Source organism: Hirundo rustica, chromosome 9 (genome assembly GCF_015227805.2).
Source record: "Hirundo rustica isolate bHirRus1 chromosome 9, bHirRus1.pri.v3, whole genome shotgun sequence".
Classification (NCBI taxonomy): Eukaryota; Metazoa; Chordata; class Aves; order Passeriformes; family Hirundinidae; genus Hirundo; species Hirundo rustica.
In genome coordinates, this window is record NC_053458.1 from 23911406 (window position 1) to 23931746 (window position 20341).

General features: G+C 55.0%; 2 protein-coding genes across 3 annotated transcripts in view; one reads left to right on the forward strand and one right to left on the reverse strand.

Annotated features, from left to right (window-relative positions):
• LAMC2 (laminin subunit gamma 2) lies at nucleotides 1–17406 on the forward strand. 2 transcript variants are annotated; one of them, XM_040073268.2, is made up of 23 exons: nucleotides 1–226; nucleotides 4469–4657; nucleotides 4853–4982; nucleotides 5874–5972; nucleotides 6432–6568; nucleotides 7013–7135; nucleotides 7248–7437; nucleotides 7790–7902; nucleotides 8180–8398; nucleotides 9172–9351; nucleotides 9815–10048; nucleotides 10266–10402; nucleotides 10692–10845; nucleotides 10968–11173; nucleotides 11439–11518; nucleotides 11964–12089; nucleotides 13221–13365; nucleotides 13579–13728; nucleotides 14196–14310; nucleotides 14398–14597; nucleotides 15152–15310; nucleotides 15399–15498; nucleotides 15707–17406. In XM_040073268.2, the coding sequence occupies exons 1-23, from the start codon at nucleotides 145–147 to the stop codon at nucleotides 15955–15957; spliced, it is 3519 nt and encodes a 1172-aa protein (XP_039929202.1). In that variant the 5' UTR covers nucleotides 1–144; the 3' UTR covers nucleotides 15958–17406. The 2 variants fall into 2 exon arrangements, with proteins under 2 accessions (XP_039929202.1, XP_039929203.1); XM_040073269.1 differs by lacking the exon at nucleotides 1–226 and adding an exon at nucleotides 4090–4206.
• NMNAT2 (nicotinamide nucleotide adenylyltransferase 2) overlaps nucleotides 17380–20341 on the reverse strand; it is a 24698-nt gene continuing 21736 nt past the window's right edge. The window contains exon 11 of the mRNA XM_040073270.2: nucleotides 17380–20299. Coding sequence (XP_039929204.1) covers nucleotides 20197–20299 — 103 coding nt within the window. The 3' untranslated portion in view covers nucleotides 17380–20196. The remainder of the gene's footprint in view (nucleotides 20300–20341) is intronic.

Sequence of the window (20341 nt, forward strand, 5' to 3'; positions counted from 1 at the left end):
CCGTGAGTCAGCCCACGGCACACGCGCTCTTCCTGTTGGGAGTGACTCAGGTGGAGCAGCCGATAAAACACGCACCAAAGAAAGGCAGCGGGCAGCCCTGCGGAGCCCGGCCGGGACGGGGCCCGGCGCTCCCCGGCACAAGCGATGGCCGAGCGCTGGCTCCTGCCCCTGGCCTGCCTGGCCGCGTCCCTCCTGCCCGCAGCCCGGAGCGCACGCAGCGGAGAAGGTGAGGCTCCGGGAAGGGCGGCTGCTCCCGCTCCTGCTCCCGCTCCCGCTCCCGCTCCCTCTCCCGCTCCCGTCCCGCTCCTGCTCCCGCTCCTGCTCCCGCTCCCGTCCCGCTCCTGCTCCCGCTCCCGCTCCCGTCCCGCCCGAACATCGGCTCCCAGCCCTCTCCCGTGCTGGGGAGCGCCGGTAACCGGAGCTGCCTTGGGTGCGCGGCTCCCTGCTAGGGCACTCTTCCCCTCCTGCCTCCGGGATTGGTGCTGGATCCCTAGGCGCTCCTTAGTTTTCTTCCGAGGCTAAATATCCCATGAGCGGCTGGTCTTCGTTTTGTCAGTGGCGTCCCCTTTCAATAGCTTCTTTACATGCAGTTACCTGATTGCTGTCGCTGTAGAGCTGTGCTCCCGGGGTGGGATGCGGGTGTGAGCACAAGCATCGCCCAGGCAGTGGCTGATCCATCGCTGCTGGAACCAAATCCTTCCCCGAGCCCGAAGAAGAGCTGGAAGCATCCAGGACCCAGTTTTCTGTAATAACATGGCAGTGTTTGGATTTTGTGCGGGGCCGTGGGGCTCACAGGGTGCCACAGCCCGGCCACATCCTATGGGAGACAGGAGTCTCCTGTGGCCCACGTGTTTCAAAATCCAGCAGATCCTCCTGCACACGCAAATCTCACGTAGTGGAGAGTGTCACGGAGGGAGATTTAAACATATTCAGCCCATTCATAATTCAGCTATCTGAATTTCAGTTTCATTGGGCTATAGTCTGGAGATGGGTACGTTTGGCCAAAATCAGGTTTTTGCATGCATTTTGTAAATACTGAGTGATTTAAATTTTTTTTTGGTCTCCAGTACTGGTGTTCTGAAATAAGCTTGCCAGGCTTGAAGCTGAGTTTTATCACTTTTAAGCTTGGTGTAAAGGGAAATAAGTGCTGAATAATGTTATGTTTTGTTTTGTTTCCTTTGGGTTGGTTTTTTTTTTGTTTGTTTGGTTTTTGGTTTTTTTTTTTTTTTTTGCAAAAAAAAGAAAATCTGCTTTGCTTTACATGCTACTTGAGTTAATTATTACATCAGCCTTAATTACATGCAGGTTTTAAAATACTGGTGTAGAGTCTTCCTCTGCTTCTTCCTGGCAGTGTGTGGGAAACTGCTGCTTTCCCAGGGACTCTTGAGCCCGTTTCTGTGTGTACATAGAGCCGACGGTCAATAAGGGCTGTGTTTTTGTGCTGCAGCAGACTTTGAGTGGTGTAACTGAGCCCCAGAAGGCCCAGGCCGGTCTTCCTGCAGTGAGAAACTGTGAGGCTGGGCAATGGGGACCCCCAGCCCTGGAGCAGCAGATGGGACAGCTTTGTGGGTCACTGTCCCAGGAGCACAGGGCAGGGAATGGCTTGTATTGACACGGAGCCTTCATTCCATGCAAAGCTCTGTTGTTCTCCTGAGGGAAGGAGGGATCTTTGCAGGTGGGCTCCCATGTACAGGGCTGTCGGATCCTCACAGACCCAGGGCCACTCTCTGTCTGGTTTTGTGAATTTGAGGAGACAGTTTAAGAAGCATGAAGCTAACTGCCTTCTTCTCTAAGCCTTTCTGATGTGAGGACTCATCTCAGCTCAGTCATCAAACATTTTTCATGCTTTATTCTGCTGGTGGGAGCTGGGGGAATGACATCCTGCTGGATGTGTGCCATGGATCTCCTGCATCCTGACATGGCACTGAAGAAATCCATCTGCAAAGCTCCTCAATGGAACCTGCTCTTTTCCATGGGTGATCTCAGAGCAGAGCCTCAGGGCACCTGGACACAGAAGTGATCCTGTCCTCAGTTGGTCCTCATCCTCCAGCAGTCCTTCCTGCTTCATCTTGTTACCAATTCCAGTGCCTTGCTCTGGTAAGGATTAGCCTGCCTGAGCTCCTGGGTTTCTGGGAGATGACCAGGAGGAGATGTACCAGCGCAGTGGTGGCACTGACCTGCCACAGCATCTTATATGGCTTTGAATCAGCGAGATAGGAATTTGTTCCAGGGCTGGAGAGCTGGTTCCTAACATGCTGCAGCAGTAGAACAACACTCAAAGATTTTCATTCCCTGGGGGAATGGTGCTCATGCCTGTGATTTAGCAACGCAGTAAATCCTCTTGATTGCGTAGGGAGATGCATGGGTGGAGTTTGACTCGAAGATCCTTATGGGTTACTTCAAACTTGAGATCTCGCTGGAGTGGAGAGGGATGGGGAGTGGGATCAACCCAAATGAGATCTTTCTACTGTGAAGGTGAGCACAAATACTTGAAGAAAGTCTCACGCTGCTGCTCTCCATTGATCCTTTGTGTTGTCCGTGCCCTTTGGTCATTGGTGACACTCTCTGAGGCTGGAGTTACTTTCCCAGAGCCTAGAGGCAGGAATTCTGTGCCCACAGGCCCCCTCCCAGCAGGTCAGGGTGGCAGAAGACCTCCTGAGCTCTGGCTCGGTCTCCTGGCAGCCGGACTGCGAGGCCGTGCTTGCCGAAGTCGGGAAGATCTCTCTCCCTGTTTGCTGGCGCATGAGGTCACCTCTCCTCTTGGCACAGGCTCCATGAGTGCCTCCCTCTGGAATGCGGGTGCCGATGGGTGTGTGGGAGGGCGGCGCCCAGGTGCGAGCACGGAGCAGGAGGCTTTGCCTGGTCCCAGGAATCACATCTGCAGAGGACAGGGACGTTGTACCCTGGGGCTGAGCTGCGCCAGAAGAGAGCTGGGAAGGAGGAGGCTCAGTGTGGATGAGGACAAGGCACTGGCTGCATCCACACAGCAGATTTCTGCCGATTTTGGGCTCCCTCCGCCTCCTGTGCTCCCAGAGGTGACCTGAGGGTTCGGTAGGTGGGGATGGCCTTTGCTGTCCCAGGGAGGCCAGCAGTGAGCAGAGCTCCCTAGGGGGAGGTCGAGGCTCCCATGGCGGCATCAGGGTGGTTTGGAGCAGTTCCTCAGCAGGCTCTGTGCCCCTGGGGACCTGGCTTTCTCCCTTGGGATGTTTCTTTCTCATGCCTGTCTTTGCCAACCATTCTCTCAGCTGTGCCTGCTCTCCTCAGTGATCCTGAGGAGCATGTTTGGAGTAAGGGTCCTGAGGATTAAATGCTCCAGCAGTGCCCACTGCGGGATTGCCAAGTAGGTGAGAGGTGGCTTCAAGAGTGCAGCCGGACAAGGCAGTGGAGTGGCAGTGGGCACATCTGGTGAGATGCCTGACTCTGATGTCCAGAGGGATCATCTGTCTTGGCTGTAGAGGAGTGCAGAATCTCATGCCTGTTCCTCCTGCCATCCCTCATGCAGCAGTGTGGGCAGCTGCAGCTTTTCTTCACAGTGAGGGAGGGGGGCTGAGGTGACCTGTCCAATCCCACCCAGACCTTTTTTGTTAATCTCCCTCTTGGCTGGCACACTTCTGCCAAACTCCTTGGGTCACAGAGCACCCCTCATCACCCTGCACTGCAGACCTGAAATTCTCCTACCAAACTCACTCCTGGCTGGGTGAAACAAGGGATAACCTTAGGAAACTTTCCCTTTTCCCCAAGCTCTCCAGAAAGGTTACTTCTCACAGCTGGTCTGTAGCTGCAAAGATAAATTTGGCCATAACAGACCCCCGAACTCGACCATCCTAGAAGTAACCAAGTCCCTGGGTGAGCAATGATAGGATGGATTTGAACCCAAACAGGGCTCCCAGCCAATCCCATTCAATCCTGAATGCAGACACATCACTGGCCAAGGAGCTGGGTGGTGCTGAGACCCCGACCAATCATTTGTCTAAACCCGGGAGGTTTGAACCCCTCTGGAAGGGGGTGGGTGTAGTAAATCTGGGCTGTTTGTCTGCCCTCAGTGAGTCCTGTCGTGTGTCTGCCTCCAACCTACAGCGTAACGTGATAGTTACCCATGCTTTTCTCAGGGCAAGAATGGGGGTTTTTAAACCATCTCTGCTTATTCAGTGTCCTGTTTGTGTTTCAAGATCCGTGAAAGAAGGGAGAACAGCCCTGGCAATGCTGGTGTGTGGATTGCGGCTGCTTGGCTTGGGTTTGTCCATCCTCAGCATGTCCACAGTGTGGGCACCGGTGGCACTGGGGTGGCTGATGGACACAGGCGTGGGGACAAACCCGGAGATGTGGGGAAGCAGCACACTGTTAGCAGAGCAGGAAGGGGAGGTTTGCACCGCCTGCACTCTCTTCCTTGCCCCGCAGGGTGCAATTGCTGCTGGTGCCTTCATCTCTAGGCATCATCTGAGATGTCTCTCTGCTCTCCTCTCCCCAGTCTGTGACTGCAATGGGATGTCCAGGCAGTGCGTCTTCGACTGGCAGCTCCTGAGGGAGACGGGAAACGGGTACCGCTGCCTCGGCTGCCTGGGCAACACGGAGGGCCCCCGCTGCGAGCGCTGCCAGGACGGCTTCTTCCGACGGCGGGGCGAGCAGTGCTGCCTGCCCTGCCTCTGCCACCCCTGGGGTAGGTGCGCAGCCGCTGGCTGGGGTAGGGGCGCTTAGGGCACCTGCTGAGCACCTGGGCAGGTCCGGCTCTGAGCCCCTACGTACCAGACCACAGGTGTCGATACCCACCTGCCCTGTGAAATAACCACAAACTCACAGAACGGTTTGGGTGGGAAGATGCCCGTCCCAACCTCTCCCTCCTGTCCTTCTGCAGGTTCCCTCGGCCCGCAGTGTGACAGCGATGGCCGCTGCAGCTGCAAACCCGGAGCGATGGGGGACAAGTGTGACCGGTGCCAGCCGGGCTTCGAGCCCCTGTCCGAGGCAGGGTGCCGGAGGAGCGGGCAGTGAGTGCTGGCCACCCTCGGTGGCGTGGGGCCAGCGGGAGGGCCGGCTTCCAATGCTTTCCTGGGGCTACGCTGGCTGAAAACATCCCCTGAAAAGGCTGGTTGGTTTCGTGGCAGCTCATGGACAACCTTAAGCCAACCACGCTAGGAGAGAGTGGGCTTGAGTGAGGCTGGACCTCTGTGCTAGCCTGCAGGGCTTGGTGTCCTGCAACACCACCAAAATCTGAACTTAGCCACTCTCTGAGGTGATGGTTTCACTATCCAGATAATTCCCAACAAGCAGCAACCATGTAAAACAAAACCTGCCCGTTGTGGGGCTACCTCATGTTGGTGCCACTCACAAGGAGATGTGCGTGCAAAAATCAACCCCTTCCTTTTCAAGAAGCCCTGTTTAAACACCTTTAGAAACATTTCTGATCTGACTTCTTCAGCTGTGTCCTCTTTTTCCTCACCTCACCCCACCATTGCTCCTTTGGGGCTGCTGGCAGGCAAAGGGTGCTCGCAAGAGACGGGTGCCTGCAGTCCTGCTGCTGGGCCTGGCCTCCTGCCCGAGCCTCCCTGCAGTGCTGCTGCTTGGTGGAGCTCAGTCAAGGTCTGTTAAACTCAGAAACTCAGCCAGGGTTTATTGAGCTCAGTGGAGCTTCGCTTTGCACTTGTAGGCGGGTCTGATGCTTTAGGATACCCTGGAGCAGGAGCAATGAGCACTGGCTCAAGCTGGCACCCACAGTGCTGCAGATTTCAGAAAGAAGTGGCTATGCAGGTTATTTCCCCACTTCTTGTATGGGAACGGTAGCTGGGAGGGTTCTTCACTGTCTTGTGTAGTAGCAGGAAGCACTGAGCTCCCAGGCCAAGCTGGAAATCCAGGTAGAGGTTCCTGCTGTGCCTTTGCAGGAGCCTGCAGTGTGAGTGTGACCCAGCGGGCAGCACGGGAGACTGTGACTCCGGCCGCTGCGTCTGCAAGGAGAGCGCCACTGGAGAGCAGTGCCAGAGGTGAGTGTCAGGAGGATGTGCTGGCACTGCTTGGCACAGCCTCCCCTCTGCAGTTGCTGCCCTGGCAGTTCACCAAGTCTTAAAAAGGTTTGGGTTGGAAAGAAAGTTAGAGCTCATCTCATCCCACCCCCTGCCATGGGCAGGGGCACCTTCCACTACCCCAGGTTGCTCCAAGCCTCGTCTAGCCTGGCCTTGGGTACTTCCAAGGATGGGGCAGCTACAGCTTCTCTGGGCAACCTGGGCCAGTCCTCACCACCCTCTCGGGACAGTTTCTTCCCAGTATCCAATCTGGCCCTGCCCTCTGTCGTGTTGACGCCATTGCACATGCCCATCTCACCATCCCAGCTCAGTGATGACCCTGAACCCTGCTGACCGCTGTATTGCATCACAGCCATGGGTGTGTAGGTCAGTTAAAGGAGAAAACGGCTTGAACATTGTCACCTTCTTGCATTTTCCTAGGTGCAAGCGACACTTCTATAACCTGGATGCCAGAAACCCTGCAGGATGCTCCCCCTGCTTCTGCTACGGGCACTCGGACGATTGTGTCAGTGCAGACAACCACAGTGTCCACAACATCACCTCTACCTTCCAGCAAGGTGAAGCCCAAGCAGGACATCCCCATGGCTCCTGGGCGTGTTTGCCATCCCTCCTCCTCAACAGGCTGGAGGAACCACGCGGTTCACAGCCGTGCTGGAAGTCAGCCTTGGGCTGTGCTTGCTCCTTGGGTGCTCACCCAGCCTGCCTGTGGCTGCAGCAACCTCGCTTTGGTGGGATGGCTTGGTCATAGGCAGAAGTAACATCCAAGGGTTGAGGGGAGCATAGGATTTCTTCATTATGTCTTCTTTCCTGCCACTTGGAGGAGTCCCCTGTGCCCAGCCAGGCTGATTTACAGATGTGTGGGCACAGGGATAACTGTGCTGCCCCCTCAGAGGTCGGAGTGGGAAGCTGGAGAGTTTGGATAAGACACAGCTCAAGGACGTTACTGGAATCCTAGAAACACCTTCCCTGTCCACGCTGACTGCTCCTTGTTTGTGCTCCAGGTACCGAGGGCTGGCGAGGTGTCCATGAAAGCGGCTCCCCAGCCCAGCTCCAGTGGTCCCCACGCCACCAGGACGCCTTCATAGCGGCCAGGACCTCGGAGCCAATATACTTCATGGCACCTGGTAGGTGCGGGATCAGTGGTGGGCAGAGTGCACCCTTTGCTCCGTCTGATCCCATGAACCGAGCCTTTAGGAGGAAGGAAAGATTTTTAAGCCTTTGGTTTTCCCTTTGCAGCAAAATTCCTTGGGAACCAGCAGCTGAGCTATGGCCAGATGCTCTCCTTTGATTACCGCCTGGACCGAGGGGGACGCCAGCCGTCTGCACACGATGTGGTCCTGGAAGGGCACGGTCTGAGAGTCACTGCCCCCTTCTTGCCCCAGGGAAAGGTCCTGCCCTGCGGCGTCAGCCAGACCTACACGTTCAGGTAAAGTGGGAAGCTGGGGTGTGTGGAGCACGGGGAGCAAGAATGGGTGCAGCTTCAAGGAGGTCCTGGGTTCAGCGGTGGTGCCTTGGAGGTAGCAAATGGCTGCCTGGTTTGGGCTGGATCCATCTCAGGAGCTTCTGTCCTGGATAAGGAGGTTACTTTGTGACAGGGACAGCCAAAAATGGGGCTTGAGGTTGGGTTGGGTTCTCGGCTCCGGATCAGTTGCATGCGTTGAAGTTGTTGCCCAAAGCCTTGAGCTCCCAGGAGGGAGATAGGCGAGGACTGTTGTGTTTTTTGGAGGAGGTATATCATTTTTCTGAAATGAGTTCCACTTCCCCCTCTCCCACGGCAGGCTGGATGAGCACCCAAGCAGCAAGTGGAGCCCGAGACTGAATCACTTTGAATTTCGTAGGCTGCTGGGAAACGTGACGGCCCTCTGGATCCGAGCCACCTTTGGGGAGTACAGTAAGTGCAGAGAGAGCTTGCAAGGCTGGCTTCTCCTAGTTGTTGGAGACAAGAAGTCTCTGGATGGATACACCTTTGCTAAAATTTATTAAAAGATAAAAACAGTAAGTGCTCCAAGGGGGCAAAATTAAATAGCAAAGAGATTGAGCAGGATAGCAACTGATCTGGCTGCTCCATCTGCCCTTGGGCATTGCAGCAGAATGTGCAGGTCGCAGCTGTGGGGGCGGCGCAGGCGGAGCTGCTGTCCCCCTGGGTGACTGTCTGTCCTCCCCGGCAGGCACCGGCTACATCGACAACGTGACCCTGGTGTCGGCACAGCCCGTGCCCGGCGTCCCCGCGCCCTGGGTGGAGCGCTGCCGCTGCCCGGCGCCCTACCGGGGGCAGTTCTGCCAGAGCTGTGCCCCCGGCTACCGCAGGGACGCCCCCGGCCAGGGGCCCTTCGGCACCTGCGTGCCCTGCAGCTGCCACGGCGGAGGAATTTGTGACCCTGACACCGGTAAGAGAAGCCACCACCACGCTGTGCTTGTGGGCTGTGTGGGAACGCCGGGAACCTGCCTGTGTCCCGAGAATAGAGCTGTGGGGAGTCGAGACCACTGACTTCACAGAAATTTCTTCCCTGAAAGGGGTCATGAGATATTGTAAGGGGCTGCCCAGTGAGGTGGTGGAGTCATCATCCCCGGAGGTGTCCAGGGAAGGACTGGACGCGTCACTCAGTGCTCTGGGCTGGTTTACAAGGTGGGGATCTGCCACAGGTTGGACTCAATGGTCTTGGAGGGCTTTTCCGACCATAATGGTTCTGTGATTCTGTCAGTGATCATGATTCTGTGACTTGGGTCTGAAACGTGAGGACCGTCCAAGACAAAACTCCCCAGAGCCTAGAAGCACTGCAGTCAGATGCATTTGGAACAAATTGGATGCATGTTAGAGAGAGAAAAAACATCTCCTGCTGCCCAGATAGCAGTATTTCGTTACTTCTGACTTAGTATTTGAAAGTTAAGCATGGCATTGCCTCAGATTGGACAGAACTTGAGCAACCTGGTTTAGCTGAAGAAGGCCTTGCCTATTGCAGGGGAGGTGGAGTAAATGACCTTTAAAGGCCCCTTCCAGCACTAACCTTCTCATGGTTTTATGTGGTGCGTGTTGTGGGCATGGTGAGGATCTGAAGAGATCTCGTGGAGGTTGCTGGACCATGGGTGTGGCTGGAGTGGTGGAGGATGTCCCACCAGGAATGTGAATAACCTGCCTTAAGCCCTTTCCTTGCTCGTCCAGGTGAATGCTACTCGGGAGATGAAAACGTGGGCGACGGTGTCAGCTGCCCCTTTGGCTCCTACCGAGACCCCCGGCAGCCGTACAGCTGCAGGACCTGCCCCTGCGGGCTCGGCCAGGGCTGCTCCCTGGGGCCGGGCGGCGAGGAGGTCATCTGTGACCACTGCCCTCCTGGAGCTGCTGGTAATGCCCTTCTTGCTTCTGCTCTGCCTTTTTCTGCGGGCGTGCTTGGAGCTGGGCACACGCACACCACCCTCTCAGCCCAGCTTGCCTGCAACGCTGCCGCTCCTGCCTGCGGCGGGGTGTTTGAGCCCCACGGGTTGGATAAACACGCCTTGTCCTGCTCCAGGAAAATTCTCATCTTAATGTAACAGGGATGGAGAAAGGATGGGTAGGAAAGGGAGGGGAACAAAAAAATAAGGAAAAAACAAATAGGAAATGACTTGTAGTAGGTCAGTTGTGGCACCCAGCTTTCAAGAGCGTGTGTGGGACATCGTGTGTTGGCCGTGGTGGTGATGACAGCAGAGCAGCTGCTGTGCCAGCCTCGATGGGGCTGAACACCCCCATTTCCGTGGGGCACAAGCAGCGAGTCAGCCTCTGCCTGCCGGGCACAAGCATTAACTTCTGCTTGTCTCTCCTTTCCCAGGTGCCAACTGTGAGTACTGTGCCGATGGCTATTTTGGAGATCCAGCGGCTTCCCAGCCCTGCCAGCTGTGCCGGTGCAATGGCAACGTGGAGCCTAACGCCGTGGGCAACTGCGACCGCCGCACCGGCGAGTGCCTCAAGTGCATCTACAACACGGCCGGCTTCTACTGCGACCGCTGCAAGGATGGCTTCTTCGGGAACCCCCTGGCCCCTGACCCTGCTCACAAGTGCAGAGGTGAGGTCCAGGCACTGTCTGGCCTGGGGATGAGTAAGAAAACCCATGACTAGCTATGGAGTGGTTTGATGGGAAGGAGGATGCTGGAAGGTGGGAATGGTGAGCAGGAACCAAGGCACAGGGCTAAACGGTGGGAGGAAAGCAGGGAGCTTTGGCTTTGTGCTGTGGCTTGAGGTGGGGCCAGGCCCCCCTGAATCTGTATCGTTCTGACCCGCAGCCTGTGCCTGCGACTCCGTTGGTGCTGAGCCCCTGAAGTGCAGGAGTGACGGGAGCTGCATCTGCAAACCTGGTTTTGAGGGTCCCCGCTGTGAAGAGAGTGAGTGCCCAGCCTGCTATGACCAGGTGAAAGTGCAGGTGAGCATCTGTGCCAGCCCCAGGGCCACTGAACAGCAAGGAGTGCAGTGATTCGCTCACCCTCAGTGTCTTCTCCTGTCCTCCTCAAGCATCTACTCCTGGTGCAAGTGAAATGTGAATTCCAGCTTTGGCTTTGTACCTGATTCAATGGATCCTTTGTGCCCCATCCTAAAATGAGCCTTCATTTTGGTCTCTGTCCTTGGACCTGACTGTGGCCCTGATTCCCACCCTGGTCTTTCCCCCGTGGGTTTGGTGTCCTGCTGGCTGATGGCCTGGTCTGTGGTTGCAGATGGAGTTGTACCGGCAGCAGCTGGCAGAGCTGGAGCTGCTCTTGTCAGAGGTGCGAGCTGGTGGTGGGACCGAGAGTCAGGAGCTGGAGAGGAGGATGCTGGTGGCTGAGGAGATGCTACAGACCATCCTCAGGGAAGCCCTGAGCCTTCAAGGTACCGCCTGCCCACTGCCCTTGGTTGGGGCCATCTGGGGTGTATCAGGGAGGGTTGTGCTGCCTGGGCCTTTTTGCACAGCAGCGAGTTTCTCTTCAACCTTTCTCTTTCCTTCTCACCAGCCTCCGGCAGGTCTCTGGAAGGCCGTGTGGCCAGGATGAAGGGGCAAGGGTCCAGCTCCCAGAGTCACTTGGATGAGATCAAGGCCACGGTGGAGAGACTGAGGTCTCTGGGGAGGCAGTACGAGAGGCAGGTGCAGGAGACCCGTCAGCTGCTGGAGAGAGCCAGGCTGGACCTGGATCGCAGCGGCACCGCTCTCCGTCAGGTGGTAAGAGCATCCCATGTGACACGCTCCTAGTCCAGCTCAGGGCTGGGGAAAAACCAGCAGAGAAAGCGAGGATTTAAAGAATTACAGATATTGTTTGTGAATGTGGGTGTTCTGCTGGTTCTTTCTTTGGAGTCAGGACCTTGAGAGGAGCTGGCAGGGGTCTTTGGGGGTGGTGGAGTTTTAACATGCTGTAGTTGCCTCTTTCACTGCCAGACTGGATGGAGAGCAGGGAAGAGCACTCACATCTCTCTTCCTCCCTCCTCAGACCATTCCTGTTTCAAGCTTTCCCGGGGGTTTAAATCAGTTCTTGCTGCTGGCCCAGGAGGCTCTGAGACTGGCCAACAGGTGAGCTGCTCCCACGGTTAGCCAAGAGAGAGGGGAGGAGGACTGAGATACTGCTAGGTGCCCAGAAGGTCCTTTTTGGAGGGTTCTGGTTGCCATCTGCCAGCCCTGGAGCCGGGGAAGATGCAGCCGCTGGGCTGTCTTTGCTGCCCTATAGGGTTGTCCTCAGCTGTCTTTGAGGATGTAACTGGATGTGATTTAGAAGCATCTTTGGGATCAGAGTTTTGCCCTTGGATGCCCAGTTGGAACAGAGAGATTCTGCCCTCCCCAGTGCTCCTCTATCCTTGGGAGAAGCAGGAGGAAGAAGCGAAATACTGGTCCCCTTCACAAACATGCTGTATTGGCCAAGGGGGTGTGATCTTGCATCAGTGAATGCAACAGTAAAGGAAGCTGCTGGAGGAAGCCTGGGTGGGAACCCTTTTTGACAAGCCCCCTCTGTGCTCTGCAGCCACACACAAGCGGCCAGTGCCATCGACCAGGCTGCAAAGGTGGCGCGGGAGGACGCGCGGCAGGCGCTGGAGCTGCTGCGCGCCGCCGCCGGCGGAGAGGAGGCTTTGGGCTCCCTGCCCGGGAGGTGAGTGCAGGATCCTTGGCCAGAGTGTCCTGTGTGGACAGGGGAGGGAGGAGGGGGACGGCCGAGAATCCGGGCCCCCTCCCCTGCCTGCCCTTCTGAGCTGCAGAAATGCGCAGCTGGAGGCAGGGAATTTGCTGGCACGTCTGAGGGGTGGAGAAGGAGGGTCAGCAGCTCTGTGGAGGGTTTGCTTCTCACCTCACAGCCCTCAATGCTCCTGGGGCCCTCCCTGCGGCTGGGCAAAGGGGTTTAACACCATGTGTGAACAGGCTTCTGGGGATGTTTTCCATATGTGGTTGAAAATCTGGGCTGGGTTTAGCCCAAAACCCGTGAATGTAAGCCCATCGTGGTTCCTTTGGCCAGACTTGGGCTCTCCAGAGCTCACCGTGGTGATGCTGGGATTTTGCACACCATGGGCGGGATGTGAGCGGCAGCCTTGTGTTACCCTGGTTTTTCTGAGAGTCTTTATTAGCCTTTTGATTTTCATAAATGGAGTCAGATCTTTTAGTTACTGTAGAATATTAGAGCAGTTTTTCTACCTTTCCCACAGAAGTAATATAAACAAACCCTTTGTTTTTCATTCTCTGTCTTTTGTTTGCGTATTTCTAACCTGAAAACAATTGTAACTGACAATTCGTCTGGCCACTGAGGCTGAGGGGTGGAAACCCCAAAAAGCCAATCTTCTGCTAGACCCACAAATGTATAAAAGTAAAAGAATAAACAAAGGGGTCTCTTCTCTCCGCCCTTTCAGCTGGAAGCTGGATCAGAAGAACCTCTGCAGAAATCTCTTGACTGCGTGTGATTTCTTTGTGTTTCACGGTGACAGCCTTGAAGAAAGTTAGAAAGTTGAGCAGGGATGTGCAGGAGAAAACGTGCAGCGGTGGGCAGGGATTAGCAGAGCCACGACGTGAGGGTTCAGCTGTGTGAAACAGTCTCTGATTTTGGAGCAGGACTAAGGAGCCAGCAGATGCCCTGCTCATTGGAGGGACTGGGATACAGGGAATGTTTGCAATTGACTTTTTGTGTCTGATAAATCTGCATGTGAACGAGTCAATGTGGATGGTAGTGTTAATGCTGGGGTGGGAGGCTGGCGGCTTGGCTGGTACCAGGCTCCCCAACCTCACACCTGTACAGGTACAAGGAGCTCAAGTCGCTGGCTGGAGGGCTGAAGGCTGATGCCGATGGAATGGCCTTCAGGGCAGATGCAGCCTATCAGGGCAGCCTGGTGCTCCTCAGCTCCCTGTCCCGCCTGACAGAGATGGACATCGGGTCCTTTAAGGTGAGGGCTTTGTGCCTGTCAGGCCAGGGGATCCCCTTTTGCTCTTCCTGATGCCCTCCCTGCTTATCCTAGCACCAGCTCAGCCTTTCCCAGGGCTCCATCCCTGTTGGAGAGGCACTAGACAGGCACCTTCCTACCCTTTTCCCCCCTTTGCCTCTGGTTCCTGGGGGGCACTGGAGTGGTGCTGGGGACCCCACTGTGTCTCTGTTTCAGGAGGAAGCCTCGAGGCTGAAGCAGGACTCCAGTGCCCTGCTGGGCCTGGTGGACGTGTCCCTGGCCCAGTACCGGGGCCTGAAGAGCCGCGTGGGGCACTGGGAGGAGGAAGCCGAGCGGCTGCTACAAGGGCAGGAGGGCGAGAGAGCGGTAAGAGGTTGGCTGGTGAGGGGTCATCCCCAGCAGGAGCTGCAGCCTTGGGGGGACGCCTGTGGCCCCAGCATGTCCTTGCCTGGCTGTCAAAGGCAGCTCTGCCTGCCTGGTGCAGGATTGGACCCTTCCTTGGGGCTGGTCTTCAGACCTCAGTGTGTGCAGGGAGCTGCTGGTGCAGGATCTCACCTGCACATCTCCTCCATGTAAGGCAGGTTGGAGACCTGATCCTGCAAACATTAGAGCTAAGATGACTCAGGATATAGCTGGAGCTGGTTGAGGAGCACCGGCACAAGCTTCTGATGGCAGATCAGCCCTTGGGAGTCTTGAATAAAGGGCAAGAGCAAACATCTGGGAACAGACTGATGGGTCTTTTCCAGCCCAGCTCCTTCCAGACTGCTCTGGGGCTGTGTGATGCTCCCATACCGCACCCTTCACCTACCCTTTGTGTCCCCTGTACATTGCAGAAGCTGACGCAGCTGCTGTCCCGAGCCACCCTTGCCAGGAGCACAGCCCTGCAAGCCGCGAGCGCTGGCAATGCCACCTTCTACGAGTTGGAACAGATCCTCAAGAGCCTCAAGGGTAGGGTCCTAGAAACCCTTCCTCGTCCTTTCCGTGTGGGATCTCACAAAGGTAGTATGGCTTCATTTCCACGTGCGTTTCTTCCAGAGTTCAACCTGCAAGCAGATGACAAGAGGAGGGAAGCCAAAGATGCCATGAGGAGGCTGCCCATTATCAGCAGCATGGTCACCAGTGCCAGGGAGAAGACAGACCGAGCCAAAGGGATCGTGGATAACGCCGCTTCTGAGTCAAAGGCAGGCAGCAGCCTGGCGGAGGAGGTGAAGGAGATCACCACGGGGATCCAAGAGGTGAGGACAGACTCTGATGCTATTGCTGTCAGAAAAGGATTTGGAAAGAGAAAAACATGGAAGAAGAGGAGATAGTCAGCAATCTCATGGTGGACCTGATGGGTTGATTTTTTGAGCTGAAGTTTCTCTACAGTGCATCCTGCGGATACCAGCTGGGCTCTAGATGATCTCTGCAGGCACGTTCCTTCCACGAGGATCTCTGTGGCATCTCACTGTAGCCACCTTTCAATGACCAAGGGGATTTTTTTTTCACTCCTGCAGCCAGAGTCACTGGCAGGCTTGTGAGGTTCCAAAACTGGTATTTGTGGGTTCACCTCCCAGATGTGTGATGTAATTCCCCAGGGATTTGCTGATGCGTGAGGGTGGGATTGAGCCACGGACATAGAAACAACTCTCTGGAGCCATTGGTGGGAGAACGTGAGGGACAGCTTGATACTTTTGAGTCCCTGGTAGAAGGAGCCAGGTTTTACCAGTTCCCTATTCCAGTGCACACAGAATGATTTCAGCTGTGCTCTGCCCCTCTGAAAGTGCCTTTTCCTGTACCCTACACGCAGGAGATTGCCCGGCTGAAGGGGGAAGCCAACAAGACGGCTGACGGTGTCCTCGCCCTGGAGAAGGCGGTGGCCACCCTGCGACACGAGGCCAAGGAAGTGGATGACACGTTTGAGAGGAAACTCTCAGAGGTTGAGGCAGACGCTGCTGTGATAGAGAAGGTGTGTCCCCATCTCTCTTGCCTCGTCTCCTTCCTTGTTGACTTGTGGGCTTGATTTCATCTTACAATTGCTGCCTTTCCTTCTTCAGACAGCTCAGGAAGCTCAGAGGGTCCATGACAAGGCTGGCCAGGCAGAGGCAGCTGTGCAGCAGGTGCTGAGTGTCCTGGAAGAGCTGCTGCGTCTCATGAGTAGGTTTTGCGATGCCACTGTGGGGTGTGGATGGAGACAGGTCCCCACTGGGGTCTAGGCAGGGCTTCTGGGAGCTTAGTGGGAAGCTAAATTACGTGATGCCCGTGAACAGGCTGGGCAGAAGGAGGGAGAAGAAGTATCTAGAAAGATCTAGTCCTCAGCTTCCATGCATGCTTTCCTATTCCTTGTTTTCCTTCTGTGCAAAAGACCAGCCTGGCGCTGTGGATGAGGATGGCCTGAGACAGCTCGAGGCGAACTTCAGCAGAGCCAAGAACAGAAGCAAGCAGCTGAAGGCGGAGATGTCGGAGCTGGAGCAGACGGCTGCGCTGCAGAAGGCCCGGGTGCTCACGCTGGAGAGCAGCATTGATGACATCCTGGCTGATATTAAGAACCTGGAGGATATCCAGAAGAGTCTTCCTCCAGGCTGCTACAACACAAAAGCCATTGAATTGCCCTGAGCCAGTTCTGGAAAGGCTGCAGCACCTGCCAGTCTGAAGGCAGGAGGGCCTCTCCAAATCTGGCAGAACTGGCTGCGTTTGGTTGTGTTCAACTGATCCTTAGCCTCAAGATCAGTGTGGCAGGTGAAGTTCACAATGTCCCGCTGGCCCTGGAAAGTCCCTAATTTTTCAAAGTGCTCCGTCCTTGCTCATGGGAGGAAGGAGACTCCTGGTTTGTGAAGGTGCTGCTGTCTGAAGAACAGCCCTTTCCTACAATACATCTCTGAGGTGCAGGGTTAGGTGTTAACCTTGTGAGCTTGCCCAGTTCGGACCCTGAAGCTCGTAACCGAGAGGTTCCCCATCACCTGTGGATACCCTGTCCTGGTCTGGTACACACAGAAGGACTCGGGTCTCTGTCCATACTTTTGACACTGCCACCACCAGCTGCTCCTCCTGTTCTCCATGGGGTTTTCCTCGCCTTCGGCAGCTCAGGAGACAGGGAGCAAGCAGCATGAGAGGCTGCTGGGGGAGATGAATTCTGAGTTGTGACACTGGTGATGCTTCATGTGGCGTCTCTTCCCAGGCTGTAGTCCTCCCCTTGCTGGGAGTGGTGCTGGCATGCTGTGGCTCTTGTACCTGAGAGCCCCGTCCCATCCTGCTGCAGTGCCTGTAACCTGATTTCATTAGTTTAAAAATATTGAAGATGTCTGGAATGTGTCTCCACCTCTGGTTTGGTGCTGCCTGTCCTCCCTCATGGTGCTGTACGTTTCTCAGAGGCCACCATCACCACTAAGGTAGCTCTCCACAGGGGTTTCCCGCTGTTCATCTCAACAGAGCTTGGATGAGCCAAAGACCACAGCACTCCCTTCACCCTTCACTGCAGCTTTCATGGGGGTCCAGCTGCATTCTGGCACTGCTCCCACCTTCCTTCAGATGCCATGCAGGGGAAAAAATGTTTCAGGGGAGATAAGTGCCACCAGATGCTGGAAGCTGAAGCTCTGTGGAAGCCCCTGCCCTGCGTGCTGGTGAAAGAGGAAGTCCCAGATGGAGAAGGACACTGGGGACTCCCTCACCCCTCCTTATCTCTCTGATAAAGCGGTATCTGATAAAGCAGGATCCGTGCTTTTGCTTCATGATATACTGAGTATTATGTCTGCTTTACAATTTTATTTAAGTGAGATGTGTTTTAGCTCCTGGCATATGTTCCTTCTCCTGTTGTACAGTGTAGGGACAGCTATTAGGGACCTGTTTTTCCATGAGCTGAGTTTTTTGAAAGTTAGGAGGTCAATAAATGATGAATACTCTTGGCTAGGTCTTGCCTAACGCTTTATTTTTTCAGGCTTCCTCATTTGGGGGAATTTGGCCTTGGGTTATCCCAGCAGGCATTTGCTCCCTTGTTCTGACTTGGTCTTGGGGCTGTTTTAAAGTCACACCAGTAACATCTCTGTTTTGTTTTGTTTATTACATAATTTAAACATTTTGCTGATAAAGTATTTTTTGTCAATGACCATTTTTTCATATAGCAACAGAAAAAAAGAAAAAAAAGATGCTCAGAAACTTTTGACAAAGGTGAAATTGGTGGCATGGCAACTTCAACCCCTTTCCCTCCCCCCTTTATTTATTTTCTTTCCCCAAAAGACGTTTGAAATTTATTTCACTTTCAGCAAATTGACGGTTAAAAAGTGGAGGTTCAAAGACCAAAACCCACGAGCTTCTTCCCACACCTCCCCTGCACCCTGGAAACCCCCATCCTCACCTCCCCAGCGGTCACATGGATCATCACAGATGATTATTTTCTTCCCATGCCCCACCCAAAGACATTTTTCCAAACCAGTCCCAGAGCTGAAGGCCCCATTAGAAACCCCCGTCCCTCCCCCCATCCTGTGAGTTTTACTGAGTGGATACACAAAGGTAAGAGCAGTAGGACAGAACAAACTCATCATCCCCATCACAGCTAAGATTCGCCGTCCCAACCACGTGGATCAGGAGGCCGTGGCATTCCCACGTCCCCTTCCATGTGCTGGAGGGAGGGAGGACCAGAGATGGCTCTCTGATGCCATGACTCTTTCTTTCTCCATCTCCATTGTTTAGTTTTCTGTGTCTCTCCTTGGGGAAAGCCCACTGTCTTTGCTCCCACTTCAGAGGTGTCGCTCCCCAGGAAGTTCAGTCCCCGTGTTTTAGGGGCTGGTTTCCACCGTTGCTGTTTCTCTGGCTGGGAGCTGAGAAGCACAGGGGACATCTGGCAAGGAGGGGAGGCTGCTGTCTGGGGTAACTTCTGTGTTGGGGTGGAGCAGGAAGGGAGATTGACAAACAGAACACATGAGAACAGCGGGCAGAGAGGAGTCCAGCGAGTGGCTGGCGTACACTGGGTGTCTCAGGAGGAGGTGTCACCATTAGGGAGCTCTGTGGGGTGGTGACGGTGACTAGCTCAGACTGGCTGAAGGCCTCCCTGGAGCAGAGTCCCCCACACACTCGTCACCTTCTCTGTTTTGGCCTCTCCATATCTCCTCATCCTATGGGATACGTACTCAACCACCTGGAGATATCAGAGCTGGCACTGAGGGACTCAGCTGCCAAATTTAGAATAGTTCTCAAACAAATCTCTCTGTGCAGAGGGAGATCCCTGACAAGGAAAGACCTCTTCTGGCCTTTGGGTGAGTCACATAGCTTCTGTCCTTCTGGGAAGGGCTGTGCCCTCCTGAGAAGTTGTCGACTACTGCTCCTAAAATCCTGTCTGCTGCAAGGACCCTGTGGCTGTGGGTTTCCTTGTTTGTCCAAAGCAGCTTGCTGTTCCAGGGATGCCAGCAGCACCCAGCAGGTCACTAAATTTAACACAAAGTCCCACCTTCGGAGCTTGCCTGAGAGCTACCTGTGACCCTCTGTGGGATTTTAAGGGACAGAATAAAAGAAATTTTACATCTTTCCTTGAAAGGCAGCGGAGGACTGTCAGCCACAGGCAGAAGGGCTTTACCCGAAGTGATACAAGGTTACAGGGAGCAAAGGGAAAGGAGAAGGCGAGTGCTATACCTTCCTCATGGCTGTGACCTTCCCCAGGAGCTGTTCAGGGTCCTTGTGCCCTAGGGATGATCAGCAGGACCAGGCCCTGCTCCAGCAACCCTCCTTTCCACAAGACTTCAATAACTGCGCCACGTTACCCGTCCTGCTTTTACCGTGAGCATCTCCACTGGGGTCCACCCCCAGCATCGGGGGTATATCGCAGGCAGGAGCAGGAGCCTGGTTTGTCCCAAGGAATGTGCAAAGTAGCCATGACTGGTTTGGGAGGGGGAGGTTATCATGCATTTAATGAACTCTTCAAGGAGAGGAAGAGAGTAGGAGTTGAGGGAGAAGATGGATGGAACAGAAATGGAGATCTGGAGGGTAGAGGATGGGGATGGACGTGGCCAGGTTTGGGGCAAATTCTCACCAGAGGCTTTGGCTCACCCCCTGCTTCTTTCTACCAATTTCTTGGCCTCATAAATGGCAGATCCCTTTCTAGGTGGTGTGGGATGCCTCCTCTGGCACTGGGTAAGAGTAGAACATCACCCCCACTTCACTTGCCTAGGTTGTGGATTGAGTTCTTGCAGCAGAGGGTAGGTAAGACATAACATTCTCCCTGTAATGCTTCAGCAGCAATACTTACCAAGGCCTCTGCTCCCCTTTAGAAATGCCCTCTCCATGACTTTTCAGGAGCAGGAGGAGGATTTTGTTAGCTGGGTTCTCTCATGGTCAGCCTGAGGAGGTTCCCCTGCTGTGGGGCACCAAGCTGGTTGTGTTACAACTGCCTGCTGCCAACCAGGTTTTGGTTGGTCACTGTGTTGAGAGGCCCAAAGGGCTCCCACTAAAGCTACTTAATTAAAAAAAAAAAAAATTAAAAAAAAAAATCCACCCAGATTTATTGAGCTTAAGTTGTGTAAGATGATGCAGAATAGGTAGCCCCTGCTCTGAGCATGCTGGGAGGATGGACTGAGGGGACCATTTCCCAGGGACATGCTGGGAGCGCACGGAGCATGTCGCTCCCTGCCCAGCCCCTCCTCCCTCCCCACGCACATAGGGCAGGGCAGTACCCCAGAAAAAGAGACCAGACCATTCCCTGGACATGGCTGCACAACAGAGCGTTGGTGCTGGGGGTGAGAGGCAGACACGGGCAGGAGGCCATGGGATGGGGCGAGATGGAGACACGGACTGAGAGAGAGAAAAGAGTGATGGAGAGCTGTAGGCAGGAGGGACATGAGGGCTGTCTCGCTGCAAGATCTCGGGCACTTAGCCAGAGGCGTTGATGTAGAGCTGGCTCTTGAGGATGTAGTCAATGACGGGCTGGCAGAGGTAATCCACCACATGTCCATCCCCGTGCTGCAGGGCCAGTCTGGGGGCGTGGGGGGAGAGAAAGGTGTCAGAGCCCACTTGG

Coding starts and splice junctions, on each gene's coding strand:
- LAMC2 (XM_040073268.2), top strand. CDS start 145: ATGGCCGAGCGCTGGCTCCTGCCCCTGGCCTGCCTGGCCGCGTCCCTC. Junction 10,403..10,691: donor ATGACCAGGTGAAAGTGCAG/GTGAGCATCTGT, acceptor CTGTGGTTGCAG/ATGGAGTTGTACCGGCAGCA. Junction 10,846..10,967: donor GGAAGCCCTGAGCCTTCAAG/GTACCGCCTGCC, acceptor CCTTCTCACCAG/CCTCCGGCAGGTCTCTGGAA.